Source organism: Lytechinus variegatus, chromosome 6, assembly GCF_018143015.1.
Source record: "Lytechinus variegatus isolate NC3 chromosome 6, Lvar_3.0, whole genome shotgun sequence".
NCBI classification, from domain to species: domain Eukaryota; kingdom Metazoa; phylum Echinodermata; class Echinoidea; order Temnopleuroida; family Toxopneustidae; genus Lytechinus; species Lytechinus variegatus.
The window spans coordinates 26,690,531-26,712,675 of record NC_054745.1 but is presented as its reverse complement, the minus strand read 5'-3'; the positions used below and the strand labels follow the sequence as shown (position 1 = coordinate 26,712,675).

General features: G+C 39.5%; 1 protein-coding gene across 1 annotated transcript in view; it reads right to left on the bottom strand.

The window, feature by feature from the left end:
* Positions 1–3,341: 3,341 nt before the first annotated feature.
* Positions 3,342–22,145, bottom strand: part of LOC121417285 (serine/arginine repetitive matrix protein 2-like) — a 37,446-nt gene continuing 18,642 nt past the window's right edge. Inside the window, exons 12-25 of the mRNA XM_041610930.1 lie at positions 21,024–21,128; positions 18,837–18,947; positions 17,124–17,438; positions 16,251–16,640; positions 15,228–15,525; positions 13,740–14,273; positions 11,476–11,829; positions 10,211–10,357; positions 9,798–9,947; positions 8,680–9,185; positions 7,613–7,886; positions 7,099–7,308; positions 5,331–5,501; positions 3,342–4,474 (exon numbers count right to left, since the gene is read on the bottom strand). Coding sequence (XP_041466864.1) covers positions 4,446–4,474; positions 5,331–5,501; positions 7,099–7,308; positions 7,613–7,886; positions 8,680–9,185; positions 9,798–9,947; positions 10,211–10,357; positions 11,476–11,829; positions 13,740–14,273; positions 15,228–15,525; positions 16,251–16,640; positions 17,124–17,438; positions 18,837–18,947; positions 21,024–21,128 — 3,594 coding nt within the window. The 3' untranslated portion in view covers positions 3,342–4,445. The remainder of the gene's footprint in view (positions 4,475–5,330; positions 5,502–7,098; positions 7,309–7,612; positions 7,887–8,679; positions 9,186–9,797; positions 9,948–10,210; positions 10,358–11,475; positions 11,830–13,739; positions 14,274–15,227; positions 15,526–16,250; positions 16,641–17,123; positions 17,439–18,836; positions 18,948–21,023; positions 21,129–22,145) is intronic.

The window sequence follows — 22,145 nt, the reverse complement described above, 5'->3', positions numbered from 1 at the left end:
TTATGAATAATTGATTTGTATTACACATCGTATGTCTATTATTATCATGCATAACTTACATTTTTATAAATCATGGTTCTATCATAATCATTCCCGTTATCATTATTCTTCACTGGCGGATCGAGGGGAAGGGGGCAAATCCGGCGCGTGCCCCCCCCTTTCGAGAAGCATAATCAACATTTATGTAAATATGTCATTTTATTACAAGTGCGACCCCATCCCCGTTTTTAAGTGAGGACCCATTTTTTTTTGCTTTACAAATTTTCCATGGACGAAGTGACATTAGATTTTGGATGAATTTTTTTTTTGCTTGTCAAATTTCCCTTGGGAAAATGTGCTCCCCCTTTGGAAAATCCTGGATCTACCCGTCATTACTATTCTTATTATCATTATCATTTTTTCATCAGTTGAGTTTGAACAGATCAATTGAAACTCTTTGTCAGACAGGGTGCAGGGTCCCGTAACACAAAGGTTAGCGATTGATCGTACGTTTGATTTTTACGATTGATTGTACATTGTAGTCAATGGGATCAATCGTAGAAAATTGTTTCTACGAGCATTGCTAAGCTTTGTGTGCTGCAGACAGGGGGATCCAGGATTTTCAAAAGGGGGGGGGGCAATTTTTTCGGAGGAAAATTTTGACAAACCCCCCCCAAAAAAAGCTTTCAACCACAAATCTATTAAATTCGTACCTGAAAATATTTGACAAGCAAAACAAAAAAAGAGCTTCAATTTAAAGAGGGGCCACACCTCGCATTTATTGGCATTTTTACATTACAAATTTTTATTTGGCTTCTCAAAAGCCCCCCCCATCCGTGCCTGGCTACTGTACATCTAATTAAATCAGTGTCATCTCACATAGAATTAATTCAACAACAGCTCATTGTAAAAATGGCAGAAAAATAGTAAACAAATATAGGTAAAGGTTTGAGAAAAATCCATCAAATATTAAAAAAAACTAATTAGAATCTAAATCATTTGATATGTGACGTCATATGCAAGCAGATTTTCTACATATCATATGGTAAAAAATCAATAAAAAGTCACTTTCTCAGGAAATTTAAGTGTGTTCCGTACCTTTAGTATATCAACAAATAAATTTCACACTCATTCTCATAAAGAACACAAGGACAAGTCATCACAAATCATTAAAAAAATTGAAATTTATGCATTTTATATTACATTTGTGACGTCATAAATGAGCTGCTCATTAATGACGTCACAAATCAAGAACTTAAATTCCAATAATTTTCTGAATCTTCAATGGATTTTCCCCCCATATTTTTACTATTTTTTTTCTGTTATTTAAAAAAAAGTCTTCAGGGTGAATTTCCCCTTTAATTCACCGAACCAATCTATCCCTAGTACCCTAGACTTATGTCCTCTCAAAGAGATGATAACACTAAACATTCAACAATAAAACACATTAGTCTCATGTATGTATATGGTTTCATTCTATTCTGAATTTATTCATCACTTCACGATGCAAAAATATAGATATTTTATCTCCTATATAAATAATGAAAAAATTTATCTGGCAAGAAATATTCAGTCTCACTATAATAATTCCATTAATTACACGCAGAAATGAATTATCAACTCACACTTGTCTCTCAAATAGTTTCATTCAAATATGATTTGAATCTATCACATCAAGATGAATGCTGTTATATATACAGTAGGCTACATATGTATTTTATCTCATAATAATAATATTTAGCATTTAGAGTGAGCCTTCTATCTTGCTTCCTATTCAGAGACACAGAGGGAATTATCACACAGAAAGGGGTGGGGGTGTTATTTGAAATATGATGAGAACAGATATGTCTCAAGGCCACTGCACACCTTACGACTGTTCCCGATCCGATTTTGGAACAAATAGCTATTCGCTCATTTTCTGAAAATGTGAATGGAACATATCATTTTATTTGAGGTTAAAATTAATTGAAAGAACACTAATATAACCATTTTAAAAGATTGCAAGCCTTTATTTTGGAGTAAAGGCCGAGTTAGTTTCAAATCGTGGCCAATCGTAGGACTGCTATGACGTCATTACGACTGGATATTTCATTTGCTTTCATTCTAAGAAGGATGAGAGCATAGACACAGATTTCAACATAGGTATTCGTATGATTTACAACATTACAAAGTAAGATATTCAAAGTCTCAATATTAGCATCAAATTCAAATTCGTTTCATTTTGAAATTGGGTCGCAGACCAATCGTAAGGTGTGCAGTCACCTTTATTGGTTGGCTTTGAATGCCTCTGTAGACTTGCATTGCGTATTGTTGAAGAGAGTGTATTCCACAAAAGTTGGAGCACTATTTATAGCAAAAGCTTTTTCACCAAACGAGCATTTGACTATGAGTTGTCAACAACCCGGTTGCTGAAGATCTTCGATTTCTAGAGGGTACATATTCAGACACAATTTCGTTGAAATATTGAGGGGCACAACCATTAACAATTTTCCATTTTCATCAACAATGATCTCCTCTCTAAATAATACGGTTCAGTCTCATAATGATAAATAAATAAAAAAGTGTCCATAATAACGCACACACTTGTCTCTTGAATGATTTCATTCAAAGATATATTGATTCATCATTTCATGATGTAAAAATATATACTAAATGAATGTTAGCTCTCCTCTATAAAAAATAAAACAAGGCAAAAGCAATTTTGTGTCTCGCCCACTTATGAAAATAACCAGAAATATTGTGATTTGCGAGGGCATGCAAGAGAATTATATCGAAACTTCATTGTAAAATGACTGGGATGGAATAACACTTGTCATAAGAGCCTTGCACGTAAACTTTAATGTTGACCTGAAAATGACCTTTGACCTTACCATGTGACCTCCGACTGCAGCATAACATGCAGGTCGCCTAAGTACATCTACCATCCAAGTTTTGTTGAAAAGTAACTTACGGTTGCGGAGTTAGGTGTCATAAGAGAGTCTTGCATGTAAACTTTAACGTTGACCTCAAAATGACCTTTGACCTAACCATGTGACTTCCAACTGCAGCATAACATGCAGGTCCCCCAAGTCCATCTACCATCCAAGTTTGGTTGAAAAGTGACTTACGGTTGCGGAGTTGGGTGTCATAAGAGTCTTGCATGTAAACTTTAACGTTGACCTGAAAACGACCTTTGACCTTACCATGTGACCTCCGACTGCAGCATAACATGCAGGTCCCCCAAGTCCATCTACCATCAAAGTTTGGTTGAAAAGTGACTTACGGTTGCGGAGTTAGGTGTCATAAGAGAGTCTTGCATGTAGGCTAAACTTTAACGTTGACCTGAAAATGACCTTTGACCTTACTATGTGACCTCAGACTGCAGCATAACATGCAGGTCCCCAAAGTCCATCTACCATCCAAGTTTGGTTGAAAAGTGACTTACGTTTGTGGAGTTATGTCATAACAGGTTTGTGACGGACGGACAACGGACGGACGACATTTGGATCCCTAAGTCTCGCCTTCACCTCTGGTGGGCGAGACAAAACCTATGCCTGGCAAGGAATTTTTTGGTCTCTTTTAACGTTTTCATTCATTGAATATAATCAGCTGCTTTTGAAATTATTCATTATATTGCCCCTATGAATATATTTTTACATTCAGAAATAAAGTAAAATAATGCTGAATACAATTATAGCCATCATTTTCAAAATTATTTCTTCACAAATAAATAATCTTATCAAAGAGTCTATGCCAGTATCAACAAATATACTATATATGCATACCAACATTATTTGCAAGAATTTTTCAAGGTGTGTTTTTCCTTCAGAAATTATATCACTTAATATTTCTAATTAGCATAAATACATTAATTTTAAAGGATTGGGTAATTTCTCAAATCAAAACTTGAAAATTAGAAATAAAGATTACTAATAATTGAAGAGAAATGAAGATATGCTGTAATTCTATTGAACTCATTAATATAATCAATGACTTGTTTTATTTTCACTGTCATATAAATCATTATAAACTGCATTTATAATCATATCCTTTTCCTAGAATTAATTAATTACTGATGCATTTTTTCACCATGATTCCCACAAGTTAATTAATCACTGTTTTCTTTTCTAAACTGATTTTCTTCAAAGATTCCTTTACCTTGATTAAAAACAAACATTGATTGAAACTATGATAATTAATTCCCCTTAGCAAACAGTTTCTAAATATTGTAGCCTAATAAGAGCAATTCTAATAATAGCAGTTCCTTGGGATAATTTCCTCTACTTTTTGTCTGTTTATCCCGCAGTATCATCATATTCAGATTGCAATTTTAACAAGCCTTTGTTTATGCTTCCTCAATACTGTAGTAAAATCCTGATTTCTAATCACAGCAGTTCATTATAAGAGCAATTCATCAATTTCTTTTCCTTTATGATTTGTTTGTTTATCACTGCAGTATCATCACATTCAGATTGCGATCTCTTATTTTAGTCCTCTGATGCCGCCTGGTCATTCCCTGTCAGAAAAGGGGGAAAAATAAAAATAAGCATACAGATCGAGTCTGTTTCATATAATAATACTTGTTATTACATGTTATTACAATTTACAATTTTTGTAATACAGTAAGCTACTGAATTGATGCTATTTGATTGAATGAGACATACATACATGTATACACTATGATAGAATTCCAGCATTCATTATTGACTACGCATTTCATGATATGTTACCAGGAATCGCATCAAAACATAAAGTGAAAAGCATAAAAAGCAAATAGATTTTGCACTAGTCGAATCAAGAGGCATTCCAGATATGAATAATAATACAATAAATTAGACAAAAATTGTTAACTTTTGTGAATTCAATATCAATACAATTGTTAAAACGGTGTATTTTCAGTTGGTCCAATTACCAACCCGTCAACAATCGGTTCGTCCACTATCCACAAGGTCTAATTGCCATTTTGGTCACTCACCATTTCATCTAATAACTAGTTGGTCTAATGGCCATTTAGTCCATACACCATTTGGTCTAATTGGAAAAAGTGTTAAATGGGTGAAATTAATCAAAATAAAATGGACATTACACCAACTGGTTACGAGACGAAGTGGTCATAGAAAAATTGGAGATTAGACAAAAAGTGAGGATAAAATAACAGTTATTGGACCAAATGGTTGTTAGACGAAATGTTGATCGACGCAATGGCATTAGACAAAATGAAGGTAGACCATGTGATGAGTGGCCAAGTTTGAAATAGACGAGTGTACATGTACATTAACTTTGGAAGAACTCATAACCGCTGCAAATTTGAGGATCAAACGCAGCATGCAATCATTAAAATAGTTGTGTCCCTGTATGGGACTCAAACCCACCAAGCATATTTTGTCCGGCATCTGAGGTATTATCTTCGGCAGCTCTCTTGATTCCTGAGTTAGGTCGCGACCTCTGTTTCGAGGTCGCAGGTTGACTGGGAGGTCGAGGGGTCAGGGACTCCTTGATCTTAGGCATAGGGGCTGCAGGCTTTTGATCGTCAACCGGCTCTTCTGAGAAGAAAGAGGAGGAGAAACAATAAATATTTATTTGAGGAAGGGTCCATTTTCTATTGAAATGGATTTAAAGGTGACACGTTAAAAATTAGGACAAGCTCTGCTATGGACCTAGCAAAACATCCCCCCTTCCCCCAGGTTTGTATGTGAGGAATGGCCAACCTGGAACAGGACAGTGCAAATGTAGAAATAGGGCTTCTGCAGGGATGCAACATCTAGTGGTCTGCCCTCTCCTACTAGAGCCGTCCGCATAAAGGCAGAAACACGGCCATGTGTTGCTGCCCTCTGTGTTCGGTCATAAGCATGATCACGGTATATTCAACAAATCCAGAATGGCAGATAGGCCAAAGTTGTCGACTGCTCAAAACAATGTCCAAAAAGGCCCCAAATCAGCGAAAAAATCTCATTTAACCATAAAATAATGCTAATAATATGAAAGGTGAGGATGTATTCATATCGATCATGTTTCTTTGAATAGTTTTTGTACTTGAATATCTTCGATTAAAATCGATTTTAAAGCATTGTCAGTATAGAGGCAGATACGAGTATTTTGACATCTCTACTCCATGCGTATTGATTTTGTATGTTAACGTAATTGTCACTTTTTCATGTACACAAAGTCTATGGGGGAACGGAATTACCATTTTCAGACACGCTGAAACGGAATTTAAGATTTTCTGACACGGAAAAGGCCATTTTTAGAAACGGAAAATCACCGTCCCTATCTTCGAACCCCAAAGCCAACCCTTGTACCCTCCACTGAACAGGCCTAGGACTTGTGTTGTCACCCAAGAAGATGAAGAATAAGTTAGGAAAATAATTCCAAAGAGCATGATTCCATGCAATGACCTAACTTGATTTCCAAAAGGTATGTTTATATCAATATTAGTCAGAAGCACAGGAGTCTACATAACAGGATCCATACAGTGTAATTAATCAAGATGAAGAGCAATCACAATTTGAGATACCTGCTATTTCCAATGGCCCGTATTCTGAAGTTAGGTTTAACTTAGACCATGGTCTAACTCTGTGCTAAAATTACGGGAAGCCAAAAGTGTCCAAATTTTTATTAAGTTGTATGTTTCTCTTGTATTTACTGTGCTCTTTCCCGATTCTTTAATGGTGAAGACAATCATCTATTCATACTTCCTAGACAATTATGAATGATTCGAGAGCCAAATAAACCGAAATGTGATATCTCTACTGTTAGTGATTTATATAACTATTGGCTATCCATACTTAAACCACAATGTTAAACCTGAGTTTAGGTCAAAACCTACTTCAGAATATGGGCAAATATATTTTCCATTGTTTTATCAAATGGTATATGAATCAAGACTACTCCCAAGCATTCAATGAATTCCTTCCTACCGGGTACCCATTTACTACACCTGGGGCCCGTTGCAGAAATAGTAGCAATCGATAGCAACCCTAAAAATCATGCGCAACTTGATTTTCTACCAATCAGCAGCGCGCATTTGGGACTTGCGATTGATTTTTTGACTTGCGTTCAAACACGACTCTTTCTGCAACGAATCCCTGGGTGGAGGGTGGCAATTGTAGATAACGCCTTGCCAATTTTACTACTTTGTACCTGTTGCTTGTTGGGTCCCACTGGATTTCTTCTTCCCGACTTTCTCCTTGCTGGATCTTTTGCTAGTCACGCTCTCCGTAGACAGGCGCTCCATCCGGTTTTCTTTCTCAAGGGATGCCCGACGTGGCAGCAGCCTTTCGTTGGAGCTCCGATGATTGACAAGAACTGAAGAGCTACCTTTGGAGGTTGTAAGGGTTGGGTTTGACACGGCTGTAGAGGAACAGGAAGATAGAGGATTACCATCAAGGGCTAAATATTTAGGCAATCAAGATTAAAATTGTGATTACAATAAACTAAAAAAAAAAATCTATTTTTTCTGCGTATTTTGCTTTTCCTCCATCACCTTCTGCTTCATCATCTTATCTTTCTATTCCTCCTCACTTTCTTCCTTCCCCCTTTTCTCTTTAGTGTTTTCCATCTTTATCACCCTCATCGTCATCCTCACTGTCGTCATCATCATCTTCACCACCACCATCGTATTCACCAGTTCATATCATTCTCAATATCAACCTACCTTGAGTTCCCGATGGTTGCCTGACTCCACGATGACCAGACTGAGCGGAACCTGACGGCTTGATACCAGAGGGCGGTCTAGGCATGATCACGCTACCGCGACTCCCCTGCTTGGTCCTTGAAGTCCGCGATGTTCCAAGCTCCGTCGCACTGATCAGACTGGCCTGATTGCGAGACGCACGTCTGCTGGAGGAAGTCGATTTGGATGGCTTGGTAGGGAGGATTTGATATCCACTTACTGAAAGACCAGCAGAGCTTCCGTACGCACTCTTGACCTAAGGGGCAGAGTTATTCATGAAATAAATACATAGCATTTATGAGGCGGCAACGATTATCTAGTTACCTATCCGATGGCGCAATATGCATTACCCCAGCTATAGCTACAGCCGGTAAAGGCGCATGGTGCATTCAAAGAATTAATCCTACCGGGTACCCATTTACCTCACCTGGGTTGAGTGCAGCACAATGTGGATCAAGTTCTAGCTGAAGGAAATTACGTCATTTGAAAGGGGTACACAAAGTGACAGCCAATCCAAGTTACAGTTGGGCAATCTGGCCATAATCACCTTTTGTGTGTGTGGGTGTGTAAGCATGTCAATATAAGATACTTTATTATGCAGTATACATGTAAATGTATGCTTCCTGTTCAAAGATCAAGGATTCACTTTAAAAAATGCTATAGTATACACACTTTGCAGGAGAGGGATTCTCTAGACAGGGGTATACAATGAAATGTTCAATTGGGCAGTTTTGCTGTAATCACATGTTTGGGTGTGTAAGGGTATCTAGGTGAGGCATTTACTGTTATGTATCATGTCCTATAAAGATCTGTACGGATTCCCTTTTGAAAAATTGCTTGAGAAATGAAAATACAGGTACATACATGGACTGCCAGGAGAGGATAGTTGCTATCTAACACTTCCAGGGAACAGAAGCAAAACTAGGACCCCAAGCACATGGGGATTGCTTGTAGAGAGTAGCATTTGTGGAACTTAAGAACCCAAAGAAACAACGAGAAGTGAGTAAGTGGGGAGTGACTGTCAAAGCAAAGCATTGTTGCATACTAACCTTGCCAGCTGACTGGCTCGACACGGTAGACTTCTTACGCGGGGAAGAAATCCGCTTGTGGTTCGACAGCCCTGCCCGACTGTTCCGCATGGATGCTGGAGCCTTAGGACTCAGGGCACCATGCCTTCCTTTCTCCGAGGTCGATGTCACTGACTTGACCATCTTGGATCCTGCAGGTGTCAATGAATGACCAGTGATGGTCATAGAATGGGACCCTGAGGGACTCCGATCTGATGGTGGCCTCAATGTTGGGGGCATGGGCCGTGGACTAGCCTGAGAAGCGCGGCTTCCCGACTGACTAGGCACCCCGTATGCTCGGCTAGATGATGACGAGCTGGGTGTTCGTGGGGACTGCAGCTGGCTCGTACGGATGGAGGGAAGACGGTCGGGTGATTTGGCACCGCTATCGGTGTTTGAATTGTTGCTGTCATTCTCGACTTGCAGCGGGCGTTCTGTCGGAGTATTAGGGTTTGAGGGATCTTCAGCGTGCGGATCATCTTCAGATGCTGCATGACATGAAAATTAAATCAGGAATTACAAAGTCTTACAATTATTGCATTTCAAATTGGCCATGATAGAGTTTTTTTATTATTCATTTAGGATTTTAGTCCCAAATTTACAAAGTTTCTTTAGATTCTCTGATTTGAATCTATGGCTAATGCATATATCTTGCATTAAATTATGCTCAATTGGTAAATAGTAAATGGCGTTGAATATTTATGCGATTACTAAGCATGAATGCTTGTAAGCAAGCAACCAGAGGAACAACGGCATAAGGTCCTCTCCAAGGGACCTGGTAATGAGGATAAATGCCTTAAAAAGGGGAACTTGCGCACATTGGAAATCAAACCCCGGTCACGGGAATTTGAAACCCCCACTCTACCGGCTGAGCTATTGCACCTCCCAATTCAGCATATTGAGAACGCATTACATAATGAATGCATTCTTTTAGAACAGCATGGTAAATTGACGCTATTTAATAAGGGTCATCGCAACAATTAGTTCACTGTATTGAATGAAGGACCCCAGTCTACATATATGTGGGTTCCATCTCTAACGGCTCAAGAAAATAAAATTGATATTTGAAAGGACTTGCATTCAAGTGAGGCTCCACGTACCTGGTTTGTCCTCTTGAACTTCCTTTTCACCTGGAACATCATCAGTGTTTTCAGCTGGTTCTGTCCTTTCATCTGCACCTTTAGTCTCTGGCTCATGTGTTTCTTCCTCAGGGGTGTGTCCATCAGTTTCCATGGCAACAGAGCTCTCATCTTCAGGAGATAAAGTTTCGAGAGAAAACCACATAATAAACTAGAATACTGAAAGACTGAATTGCACCGGGTAAAACTTACATAAAAACCTCTAGATATGTTTGTAATGGACTCACATTGACCCTGTCGAATCGCCAAGCCCTCAAAACCAAAGTCAACTCGATACTGAACAGATATAAAGTTTGATTACCGGTATCTGAGTTTGAATATTTGAGTTATGTTCAAATGGAACATTTCTGCTATTTCTGCTTTTTTGACATTACCTGTTGCTTTCGGAAGCTCATTTTCAGCAGGAGTAGCCTCGGCCTCACCAGTGGTGGCTGTTTCCATGACAACAGACTCGGCCTCGGTATCTGATTCCATGGCAACAGCCTTCTCTTGCTGATCAGTAGGTGGTGTTTGCTTTTCTTCTGTAAATACAAATAGGAATATCCAATCTGATGATAATAATTTAGTATTCGAAACACATTTCTTACTGGCCCTGGGTGGTGTTTCATAAAGCTGTTCGTAAAGTTACACACAACTTTACGAACGACTGGAACATGTTCTTATACATAAGTCAGCTACATAGGGATATATCATATAGCACAAGAAAGAGTCCTCAGTTGTGCGTAAAGTCATTCGTAACTTACGAACAGCTTTATGAAACGGGCCCCTGGAACGATTGATTTTTTTGGTCCGACAATGAAGTTGAGTGCAATATTGGCCTAACAAGTGTCATATTTATGAAATACCATCCAATATAATCACCATCGCTATTATGCTATTTTTTCATTGTTCTTTAGACCATGCACTGCACCACAATAATGAACAGCATGTTTTGTACCTAAGTCTGTGGGGAACTAATCATATTTCTGTGAATCATTCAATATGCTCTGTTATGGCACAGTCAAATTTGACAGACCAAAACACTGTTTTAACTCATTGCAGACAGGCCCTGCATATATGCATAGTTTCCTTCAGCCAGATATGTATCCACACTGTGCCACACTCAACCCAGGTAAGGTGAATGGGTACCTGGCAGGAATTTATTCCTTGAGATGCCAATCACTGGAAAGGCTGCTTGAGCTACAGCCGGGGTAATAATATCCAAGTCCTTTGGAAACGCATAGAGATTTTTTCATGTGTTATGGGCTATACAAGAACTGACTATTATTATAATAATTATGCAGGCTGGAGAGTATGAAAAACATGTGTTATAGCAAAACCACTGGCCCAAATTCACAAAGGTGGTTTTGAAAACCATTGACGCCTGTTGCCAAGGTTAAGTACAATATTTTATTCATGAGTCCACTGTTTGAAGCGTGGACTCGTGAATAAAATAGCGTGGATAACTACGGCAACAAGCGTCAATTTGGCGCACTATGACAAAAGCACGCATCAGCATTGCACATTGTTCAAAATACGCAGTAAATAAATGTAATATATACAGGAAATCTACATAAACCATGGGTTCAACCCAATTCGGGCCATTGAGTCTCCAAAGGGATAATGCACCAAAGAAAGCCTCTATCCAGATAACACTCACCTTCATTGTCTGCTGCACGTGCATCTTCTCCCGTTGCCAAAGCCTCGGAACTGGCTTCCTTGACACCTTCCCGAACCGGACCATCTCCTTTCGGATTCTCCGCATCGATGACCACCTCATCGTCATCATCATCGTCGTCATCATCGAGGGTTGGATCATGATGCATAGCAGGGATGGGCGTCTGGGGTCGGTGGGAGGCGTAGATACTCTCTCTCCTGGCTGGAGGGTCGACGGTCTTCGAGGTGAAATGGACGCTGGCGCCGTGGTGAATGCTAGAGCCGCGGTGGATGCTGGAACGTTGGAGGTTGCTCGAGTCTTGGTGCAAGCCGACGGAGGAAGGTTGGCTTGTCTCACCTGATATCGTTAATGATGAAAAAAATCCATATTTTATGGTTCGAAACAAATCAGAAACAGAAGTTCTCAGAAATACGTTTTGCCCAATTAATCGTGGGCCCAGCAGCAACGCCAAATTGACGAAGCTCTATCCCTTGCATTGTCGAATGACAAAGAGGGGAGAAGCTACTCTTATTGTTTAACATCATTTTGGTGTGATGCAGCCATTGTTTTTGATGGTGATAGTGTGGGGGGGGCAAGGTGTCGAATTCAAATACATGCGCCATTTATTATCGCATGGTAGGTAAACATATCTGTAATAGAATTTTTTTTTGACACGTCATTAATAAGCATTTCTAAAAGTTTCTACAGGTGTTTGATTTCCCATTTTAAAAAAATCTTACAGTCATAATTTTATTTTGTTATGGTGATGTATTTGATATATATATTTTTTTATATCTAACATAGATTGAATCCTGTATAGTGATTGGTTCAAATAGCATCATGTGACCAAATATATTGCAACTATGACGTTGCGTGATGTCAGACCTCGATATATTTTTTGCTATACCAATATTCTGACGTGATTATTTCAGAAAACTGGATATTTAGCTAAGCTCTCGGGCGCACCCGCCAGCGAGCTCTCTCTCCCGGGCAAGTCCCGTGATGCGTCGGTGCAGGCACTAATCTGCGTTCCGCTGAGCGCGGTGGCTCGGAGAAAAGTAGGTAATTCAACACAAGTAACCGGACTTGCGAGCTCTGCCGATAGATTTTGCTTATAAATTATTAAAAGTAGGATATAAACAAATATATCAGGCGTTTCATTCGAAAGCATAGTGGAAATTATTAATCCTCGGTTGGACTGGCAAAACTACGATATTTCCCTCGGGATAGTAATTGCCAGACCAACCTCGGATAAATAATTCCACTATTCTCTCTCAAAGCCTGATATATCTGTTTAATATCCATGTAATACCTTAACTGTTCATAACATGAATGTACATTTGATTGTATTTATCAAATGGAAAAGAATAAACAAATTGAATTGATAGTTGTTATTGCCATAAAGGGAAGTTGTCTTTACTCATCTACTAATGATTTACTGGGCAGATTAGCAGAAAAGTTTGATAAAATTATCATGATGGTAACTTGCCTTCAATTTCAACTAACGTGGTAACAATGTTCAACTTGACACCTCATTAAAATAAAGTAAACACTGACTGACAATCTACCATTACAATACTTCATACTATCAGTCACTTTCCCCTATAAGATATCTAAAATATGGGCAAGGGGCAACGAAAGGAGATGGATAAGAGTAGTCTGTATGTCCCCTCCCCATCCATGACATCCAAAAGAAATGATTGATCAATATGGGAAAAAAGAAGAAAGGGAAATATTGTTGAAGGAACAAGCCGTCTCGACAGAGTTCGGTTGTGAAGGTAATATAATACCAGTGGTTTTTTTAAAGAGAAATGCCAGTAGTTGCAGTTAACACTGATTTCATGAGAAAGTCAGTAAAACCAGGCTTAATTGTCAGTATACCATCGAGGATCTAGATTCGGTACAGTTACATAAACCGAACTTTGTGAAATCTACGCCCGAAAAATGTTTACACTGAAGATCACCAACATATATAAGCGCACGTGGGACAGTGTATTATTATTGCTTTGAATGTCGGCCCGACGCTTGACCCGAATCCTGTGCTTATTTGCTAATTTCTCAGCAATTACACAATTTCTTCCAGAATTCTTTGGCACATATTGTTTATTCATACAAACAGACACTTTGGTGGTTTTTTCATTGGATTCTGTACAAACTCATTTTGATATCGTTACCACAACTGGCATTCACCTTTAAGAGGCATGAAAATTAAATCATTTACAAGCCAGCGCCAAGCCCTTGTTTAACCCAAGTATTCTGTGACTTACTGCTAGGTGCTTCCTCGGGTGCTTGTGTACCATCTGACAAAGCCCCGACGGTAAATCTCTCAATGCTCTTCTTTGATGACCGCCGACTAGCCGGTTCCGATGAGCTTTCATGTGACGGGATGCTGGCGCTTGACTTGCGTGTCCCGGAAAACACATGGCTGATGCGAGAGAACAGCCCGCTCAGCCCGCCCGAAGACTTCACCTTCTTCGATTTCCGACCCTTGGGGGATTCACTGTCCTCTCCTGAGCTGCTATCGGCGAGGTTCGGGGAGGCGTCGACAGAGTGCGTGGAGACTTCACGCCTAGTGCTTTCTCTCTCTGCGGAGAGCGCCCTCTCTTGTGCCTCTTCAGCCGACTTGGATGATGGAATGACCTGATGCTCAGTATGATATGAAGTGGTAGCTTTTGGATTCCCTTCCGTTGCTGATGCTGCAGCATCTGCACCACCTGTGCCATCAGCATCCACCAAAGCTTCCTTACGATCACCATCAGGCTTGGTAGATCTATCTTCTGAGCTCTTTGCTGTTAGGACACCTGTAAGACACAGTATACAAATAGCGAATAGGCATGAGTGCAATGGTGCGAGATTTCGCATTCGGTGAAAGAAAGAGACGCTCTAATCAACTCAACGCCTCTTGAATAGAGCATCTTTCTTCCAGCTCATGCAAAATCTTGCACCATTGCACAAATAAGAATGTTCGCTATTTGTGTTGTACAAGGCCTCCCAATTTAGCAAAAATATGAAAAACAACAACACGAGTTTTTCCCTGCAGTAATCTATGAAAAGGGAGCAAAAAATTGATTGAGTACGAGGTTGATCTGTTCAATACTTCTTTAGTTATTAATTAGGAGAACAAAAGCTAGACAGATGAACGACCAGACAACCTGAAAACATGTCTTTGTCAACCATCTACGGTGGAGGAAGGCATAAAAATGCTGCAAAGGATGACTCGATGATAAAGTAGTTTTCCAAAACCCAACATAATCTAAAGCGACCGCACACCTTATGATTGGTCTGCCACTCAATTTTGGAACATACATAGTAGAATTTGATGCTAATATTGAGACTTGGAATATCTTACTGTGTAATGTTCGAAATCATCTTACGAATACCTATGTTCAAATCTGTAACTATGCTATCATCCTTCTTAGAATAAAAAAAGCAAATTTAATAACTAGTCGTAATGACGTCATAGCAGTCGTACGATTGACTACGATTGGAAACTAATTTGGAATTTAATACAAAATAAAGGCTTGCAATCTTTCAAAATGGTTATATTAGTATTCTTTCAATTAATTTTAACCTCATATATACTGATATGTTCCATTCACATTTTCAGAACATGATCAAAATGCAATTTGTTCCAACATCGGATCACAAACAGTCGTAAGGTGTGCGGTGGCCTTTAGACATAAATGGCCTCCTTTTTTCAACGGGGTTTTGTTTCATTGGTTCTTTGACAGATTCAAAAAGCGTAAGAAACTTACCATCATTACCAGGAGTGTCACTCGATTTCTTCTTAACCTGTTCTGGCTCGGCGTCTAGATCTGTCCTGGCCTGGAGTGGCTCGGTGGCAGGTGTCCGCTCAGCCTGGACCGGCTCAGAAGCTGAAGGTGGCTCGGTGGCAGGAACTGTCTCAGTCGCAGGAGTCTCTCCCTGGACCGGCTCGGGGGCAGGTGTCTGGGGTGGGGCCGGTTTGGGTCTCCTCTTGGTTGGCAGGTAACAAAGTCCCTCTGTCTCCTCCACGCCGACCAGAGCCTCGTCCGAATGCTTCTCCATGATGTCCTACAAGGAAACAGAGGGTCGTGGGTTCAAATCCCAGCCATGGCATAATTTCCCTCAGCAAGAAATTGATCCACATTGCACTGTTCTTGACCCAGGCACAGTGAATGGGGACACGGTAAAATAAATTCCTTGAATGCACTGAAGGTTGTTGATTTAGGGGGTGTTGCAAGAAAATACTTGCAATCAATTGCAAATAGTCTGTTTCAATTTTACAACCGATAGATCAACGTTAGCTGTAGCAAATCAGATTAAACTTCTTGTTTCAAGGAGAAGATTGGCGATCAATCACTAATTTGCAATTAACTACAAGACATATGATTGATTTAGGGACCAAAAATAGACTTGCAATTGATTGCAAGTTACTAGCAACACCCCATAAGAGGTAGTCGAGTTAAAGACCCTGGCAAAAAGTGCCACATAAATCCAGCTTTTATTAACATTAAAACAGAATTGTTAGAGTAAAAAAGGAATGGATTCACTTTGATGAATATAGAAAATTTTTGTTGGAATTGTATGGAAAGAATACAAGATTGTTTTTTGTCAAATTGACCTCCCTTGCAGACAATCCTTCTTTGAAGTCAATAAACATTTAATGATCTGCATTATATTGGAATGCTGTTCTAACATACAAATCTTGCAAAGTGTAGCAACAATTACCAATTTTCATACAAGCTGATTCTTTTGAAAAATGTGAGATTATGATTTTGAAAAGCTATAATACTTACTTGCTCCTCCTTTTCCAAAACCTCACAGACCATGTCCATCCCCGTCGGCAGACTGGCCGTGTGGCGGCTCGAGATGTCTCTGACCAGGGTATCCCGAAGCATCCTGGCTGAACCCTGACAGTACGTCATGTCTGGACGGAAGATATTCCTGAAGGAGTTCCTGGCAGCGCACTTGCCCTTGCTGGGGAACTTCCCATCTGCCTCAGGTTTCATGGAGATCGCAGAGAGATGGGACTCCACCATGTGTCCTCCGACATTGATCAGGTTCTTTTGGTAGATCGGGATGATCGAGGAGTGGTCTTCGGGGATCTCTTCGCCTTCGTCTTCGGAGCTGCTTGATGAGGGCGCTGCTGGTTCCTCTCGGGTCAGTCCGCTGCGGGAGCTTGATGCCTGATTGGAAACAGTTCAGACATGACGTCAACACTTACATGCCAGAATCTTGGGTCTTTTTATGCTGACACGACACTTGCTCTCAGGGGGCAAAGGGTTAGAGTAAGGACTGAAGAAGAGTTTTTGGATTAGAATAATGTAAAGATAAGGATTAGGGTTTATTTAGTTTGGGAGATTAGGTTTTAGGTTCAGCTTAATGTGCAGATTTTCCATCAGAGCAATTATCGCCGGAACAAATGTCATGGAACCCTTTGTATGAAGGCTTCGTATCAACAAATTTCAATGAAAAATTTTCAATCAGCCGATCAGAAATGAAAACATAATGTAGTATACAATTTCCCCAAGACAGGCAGCCTGAAAGTCTCCCCAGGGTGAGTGATATTGGATAGAATTGCCTCTTGGATGTCTGCGTGTCATGATTGCTATCAACCAATGAAATTTAAGAATATCAATAGCTTCTAACAGTTGTTAGTGTAGCCTTACCCCTGACAAACTGCCTGAAACCCTCTCCAAGGTGATATTGGAAAGGATTCTCTCCGTGATCGTCTGCGTGTCGTGTTCAGCAGTCAGCACCGCACCCTCCATGACCAAGTGACCGTCATCGGCCTTGTGCATGACGACGTGCAGGCCCTCGTCGACGTCGGTATCGCCCGACGGGCCTCCGGTGTGCTGGATCTCGTCCATGAGGATCGGGTTTTCCACGATGCCGATGACAGTATCGCCTTCTTCTTCGGCTTCGCTCTCGCTTTCACTAGAGGCTTGGGTGTGCGTGATGGATGGGATCGAGTCAACGGGCTCCTGGTCAAGGTGAGAAACGAACAGAAAGAGATAACTTGACGGGTGCTTGAGTGCAAGTGGCCAAAATAAATCTATGCCTGCGCCACAGCCAGATCTAGTGGACAAGGCGCAATGGACAAATGCCTACTTCAATTTACGGAAGCTGTAAAGTGACAGCGAGATAAGGAGATAATTTACCCCGCCAAAGTGACATATAAAAAAGGTAAATGGCAAGAATATTTTTTAATCCACAGCTCGATCTATAGCCCTCCATGTCACAACCTGGGCCCTGATGTACAAAGAGTTACGATTGATCCGATCAATTGTAATTCTATGGAAATCCATCAGTGTCATAAGTTTTTCTATGAAAAATTTGCACAATGTCCTTTTTATGCAAAGAGAAGCGCAGTGAATTTTCAAGAAAACAATGAATGCATGAATATACATCACAGCTAGAAAATATTTTGAACAAACATGCATAATACATGTAGATGTTGACGTTGCTGGCCGTCCATAGTTGCGATTGATCGGATCAATCGTAACTCTTTGTACAGCAGGGCCCAGGTTTTGTTTCAAACAGGAAGTGGTGCATACACAATGTGGGTGTCACATTAAATCCACCATTTACTTTTTATAATCACTTTTACAACTTCTCATTGGTCGTCTTGGCATCTTGTTGGCACTTTAACCCTAAAAAGACTGGGAGGGGGCTGATTCAGCCGCGCGAAATTCAGCCGATTCAGCCGCTCGATGACTTTTTACTTTCAAGTCACGCGCAACTTTTGAGACCAAAATTGTGACCCCCGGGTACGGGGTTCCAAAATTACGCAACATTTCGTAATTGCATGCAGACCCCAAATTACTCAAAAATCCAATACAAATCCAATGCAAATAGTGTTCTTAGCCAATATTCACAAATGCATCATTATTTTTCCTTTTATTGCTTAAAATCAATTAATTTTATCTTTTTTATGGTCAAAATAAAGTCCCCGACAATTTCCATTGAAAAAACAATAAAAAACAAATAGTCGAAAAACACAGAAATACATAAGAAATTAAGAAAACAATAGAATACATAAGAAAATAAATGTGATTTTGAATTTTTTAAAAAATCAATATGATCAGATGCCTATCTAGAGTATGTGAAACAAAAATTAGCATTTCAGGGGCATTATTTTATTAATAAGAGCAAACTTATGATTTTACGCATAAATTAGCATAATTAATGAGACATGAGATTTTTTGCAGAATTTGATGTTATAGTTTTGTAGATAATGCCATGGGTAACGCGTGTGCCAATTTTCTTCGCGATCATGCGATGAATCAGCCCCCCCCCCCCAGTCTTCTTAGGCGTTGAAATAGCCCAGTCTATTTAGGGTTAAAGCTTCCATACAAATTTTCAAAGAATCGTCTGTTTACCTTAAAGATTTCAATGATGGATGAGAGATCCACTGCCTCGTCAGTCTCTTCACCAAGCCGGTCATCTAAATCATATGACCTTTGACCTCCGTCACTCACATCCTCTGCAGTCTGGATACGGGTCAGTGCGCCCTCAATGGCAGATAAGACGATTGTTTTGGCTCGTTCGGACGATGAAGGTCGCTATTGTAAGAAACATATCGGGTAAACAACATTAATTTCATTTTTTGTTAACATGCACCTTTGTTCTTGGAATTCCTTTAGCTTCATGTTAGGGTAACTCCCGTAGGAACTTCGTAGGACAGATTTTGATTGGTATAGCGCCAAACTGGTATATAACCAATTAAATAGAAACATTTTATGTCAAAGATAATCAGGCACAGTGGCTGATCTTACAGATAACAGAAATTACTCACGGGTCTTTTTATCACAGTGGAGACAATGGTAGAGCGGGGATTCAAACTCTAAACCTTACGATCACAAGTCCAATGCTCTGACCACCAGACCACACGACAGTCTATTTGCACATGAGCATATGGGGGTCATTGGCAATAAAGTTGAAGAGCACATTTTAAATCCTTTGATTCTATGATTATTTTTATTTTATAAAATATTTCATTAAAATATGCTTGCGATCATATTTAAAGAATAACAACAAAGCGTTCAGTCATGTTTGGTATTTGGTCAATAAGTTTAAGCCGGATAATGCAATAAAGCTTTCCCTATTGCAAATGAACGTTACCTACAAGTCACGTCACGGGGGGGGGGGGGGGGGGGTGGCTTTCATGAAAGTTATCAGCACTGGCTATTTAGAGAGATTCTTGCATTTTATTGGCTGAGAAGCACTGCCTCTGATTGTTGCTATGGTAACTGTCGGAGAAAGACAACTTGTCCTTTCCGACAACTCTCATGAAACGGTCCCCTAGTTTATGCAGTGCTTCCTCTGTTACAATTGAACAACTCAGATTGGTATACAAGGCAAGCTAAGAAATTGGTTGAGTACCTATCCAATTGAAAAAAAAAAAAAAATTAGGTCGCGGAAGTGGTGTGTGGTACACCATGTGTAAAGTCCTGAAGGGACAGAAAAAGAAAAAGTGGATAAAAATGGAGGTGAAATCAGAGCTGCCAACCTGAAAAGAACATTTCAGTATTTTTAAAGTTGAAAATCAGTATTTCGGTGAGGAAATCAATATTTTCGAAAAATACCATAGGACAACACATGAAGCTGAAACTTTAGAAATCAGTATTTTACATTAAACTGTCAGTATTTTTCTCACTCTTCAGTACTACATGTAAATACTGAAAATCGGTTCTATTTGGCAGCTCTGTGAAATGGAAAGGCGAAAGTGGAAATTAAAAAAAAGTAGATTATTCTTTTCGAAATGAGTGTAGTCCAAGGACTGTAAACTAAGAGTGGTAGGCTGAGAAGTAGGCACAGGCTTTCTCCACCTTCTCGCCTTTCCTTTTCATTACCATTTCTATCCATGTTTTCTATCTCAGTCTGTCCAGGACCCCGTCTTACAAAGAGTTATGATTGATCCAATCACTCGTAACTCTATGGAAATCCATCAGTGTCATAATTTTGTCACGAAAAATTTGCACAATGTCCTTTTTACGCAAAGAGAAGCGCAGTGAATTTTCAAGAAAACAATGAATGCATGAATATACATCACAGCTAGAAAATATTTTGAACAAACATGCATAATAGATGTTGATGTTTCTGGCCGTCCATAGTTGCGATTGATAAGATCAATCACAACTCTTTGAAAGACGGGCCCAGGATTTCACACATGGTGTACGGTTAACAACTTCCGAGATTGTACATGTACATACCACCATGCAAACCTTCAAACATCAAAGAATACGTCGTTTGGAAAAAGTTGTTATAGAGCTACTCTTTGGGTGATTTCAAGTTCAGTGTTGACCTTTTGGTGTTGGTGTTAGGTCAATTTATACATGATTATAATACCAAACATTAAATAAAGATTGTCCCGAAAACTCACTCACTAGATGTTGAGATGTCAATGATGTGATCTGGATCAGTTTTCCAAACTCTGAATAAGTTTTGGAGCTAGGGGAAGCAATCCAAATTTCAACACCAACACCAAGGCCAACACTGGACTTGAAACCACCCTTTGTCCACAAAGCATCAGACAGCCAAACTTTAAACATATTACTGTAGTTTACCTCATTCTTCACCATTTTTACAAGACTCGATGGACAGATACTCTCAATGGCGCCTTCCAGAACTTTAGAGACGATAGACCGAGCCCTTTCTTCAATTGTGGAAATCTAACATAAAAGGAAAGAAGAAAATCGGCTCATACTCTGATAAATTTGGCTCATTTTTATATGCGGAAGGCATGACCAGATAGAATGATAATGATTACAGAATAATATGCTGCAACGTGCTTTGAGCCATTCTGGGAAAAGCGCTTTATAAAAACTGGCTATTATTATTATTATTATTAATGATGAAGTGCGCCCTCCTAAACTTTAGATACGATAGATGGAGCCCTTTCTTCAATCATGGAAACCTAACACAAAACGAAAAACAATACCTGGCTCATGGTCTAAAAAGTAGACCCATTTTGTATGTTTGATTTTGCCCGCACCATAATGAGGCTGCGATGAATGCAAGGGATGCTCCCAAGGGAGTTGAAATCGTGCACTTTTCGTGCGGGATTAAAATGAATCCAATGACCGGGGTAATAATATGCTGTAACGTGCTTTGAGCCTTTCTGGGGAAAGCGCTCTATAAAAATTGGCTATTCTCATTATTATTATTATTTTAAGGTCATGAAATAAAACTTAGGAAATGACATAAGACATTTTAAAATATAATGGAGTGGCCTCAACGTAAAGAGGCTGTGTTTTTTTTTATAAAATTATTCAAGGTTAAATGATATAGTGACAAAAGATTCTTCTTTATTCTGGACAAATTATGAATTTCCATTCTTCTTATTCTCATTTTAACTTTTTGCCATCACTATTCGGAAATCTATCTACCATGAAGTCTGCAGCACAAGGTCAAAGTCAACCTTCCATAAAATCAGAATAATTGCGTAATTTGCGGTTTTCACAGGAAACTAAGACAATCTACTCCTGAAAAATTTCTTCTACAGTTCATGCAAAATTCTCATGAAGTTTATCTGAATGCCGTGTGTACATGTATCTTTATCATGGATAAACTTACACAATAAACACGTAAACAAGTGAATAACATGACTGTTCCCATTAGAAGTCAATTCCACCTTCCCCCCCCCAAAAAAAAAGGTTGATTTGAATAAAAAAAAAAAAATCAGCAAA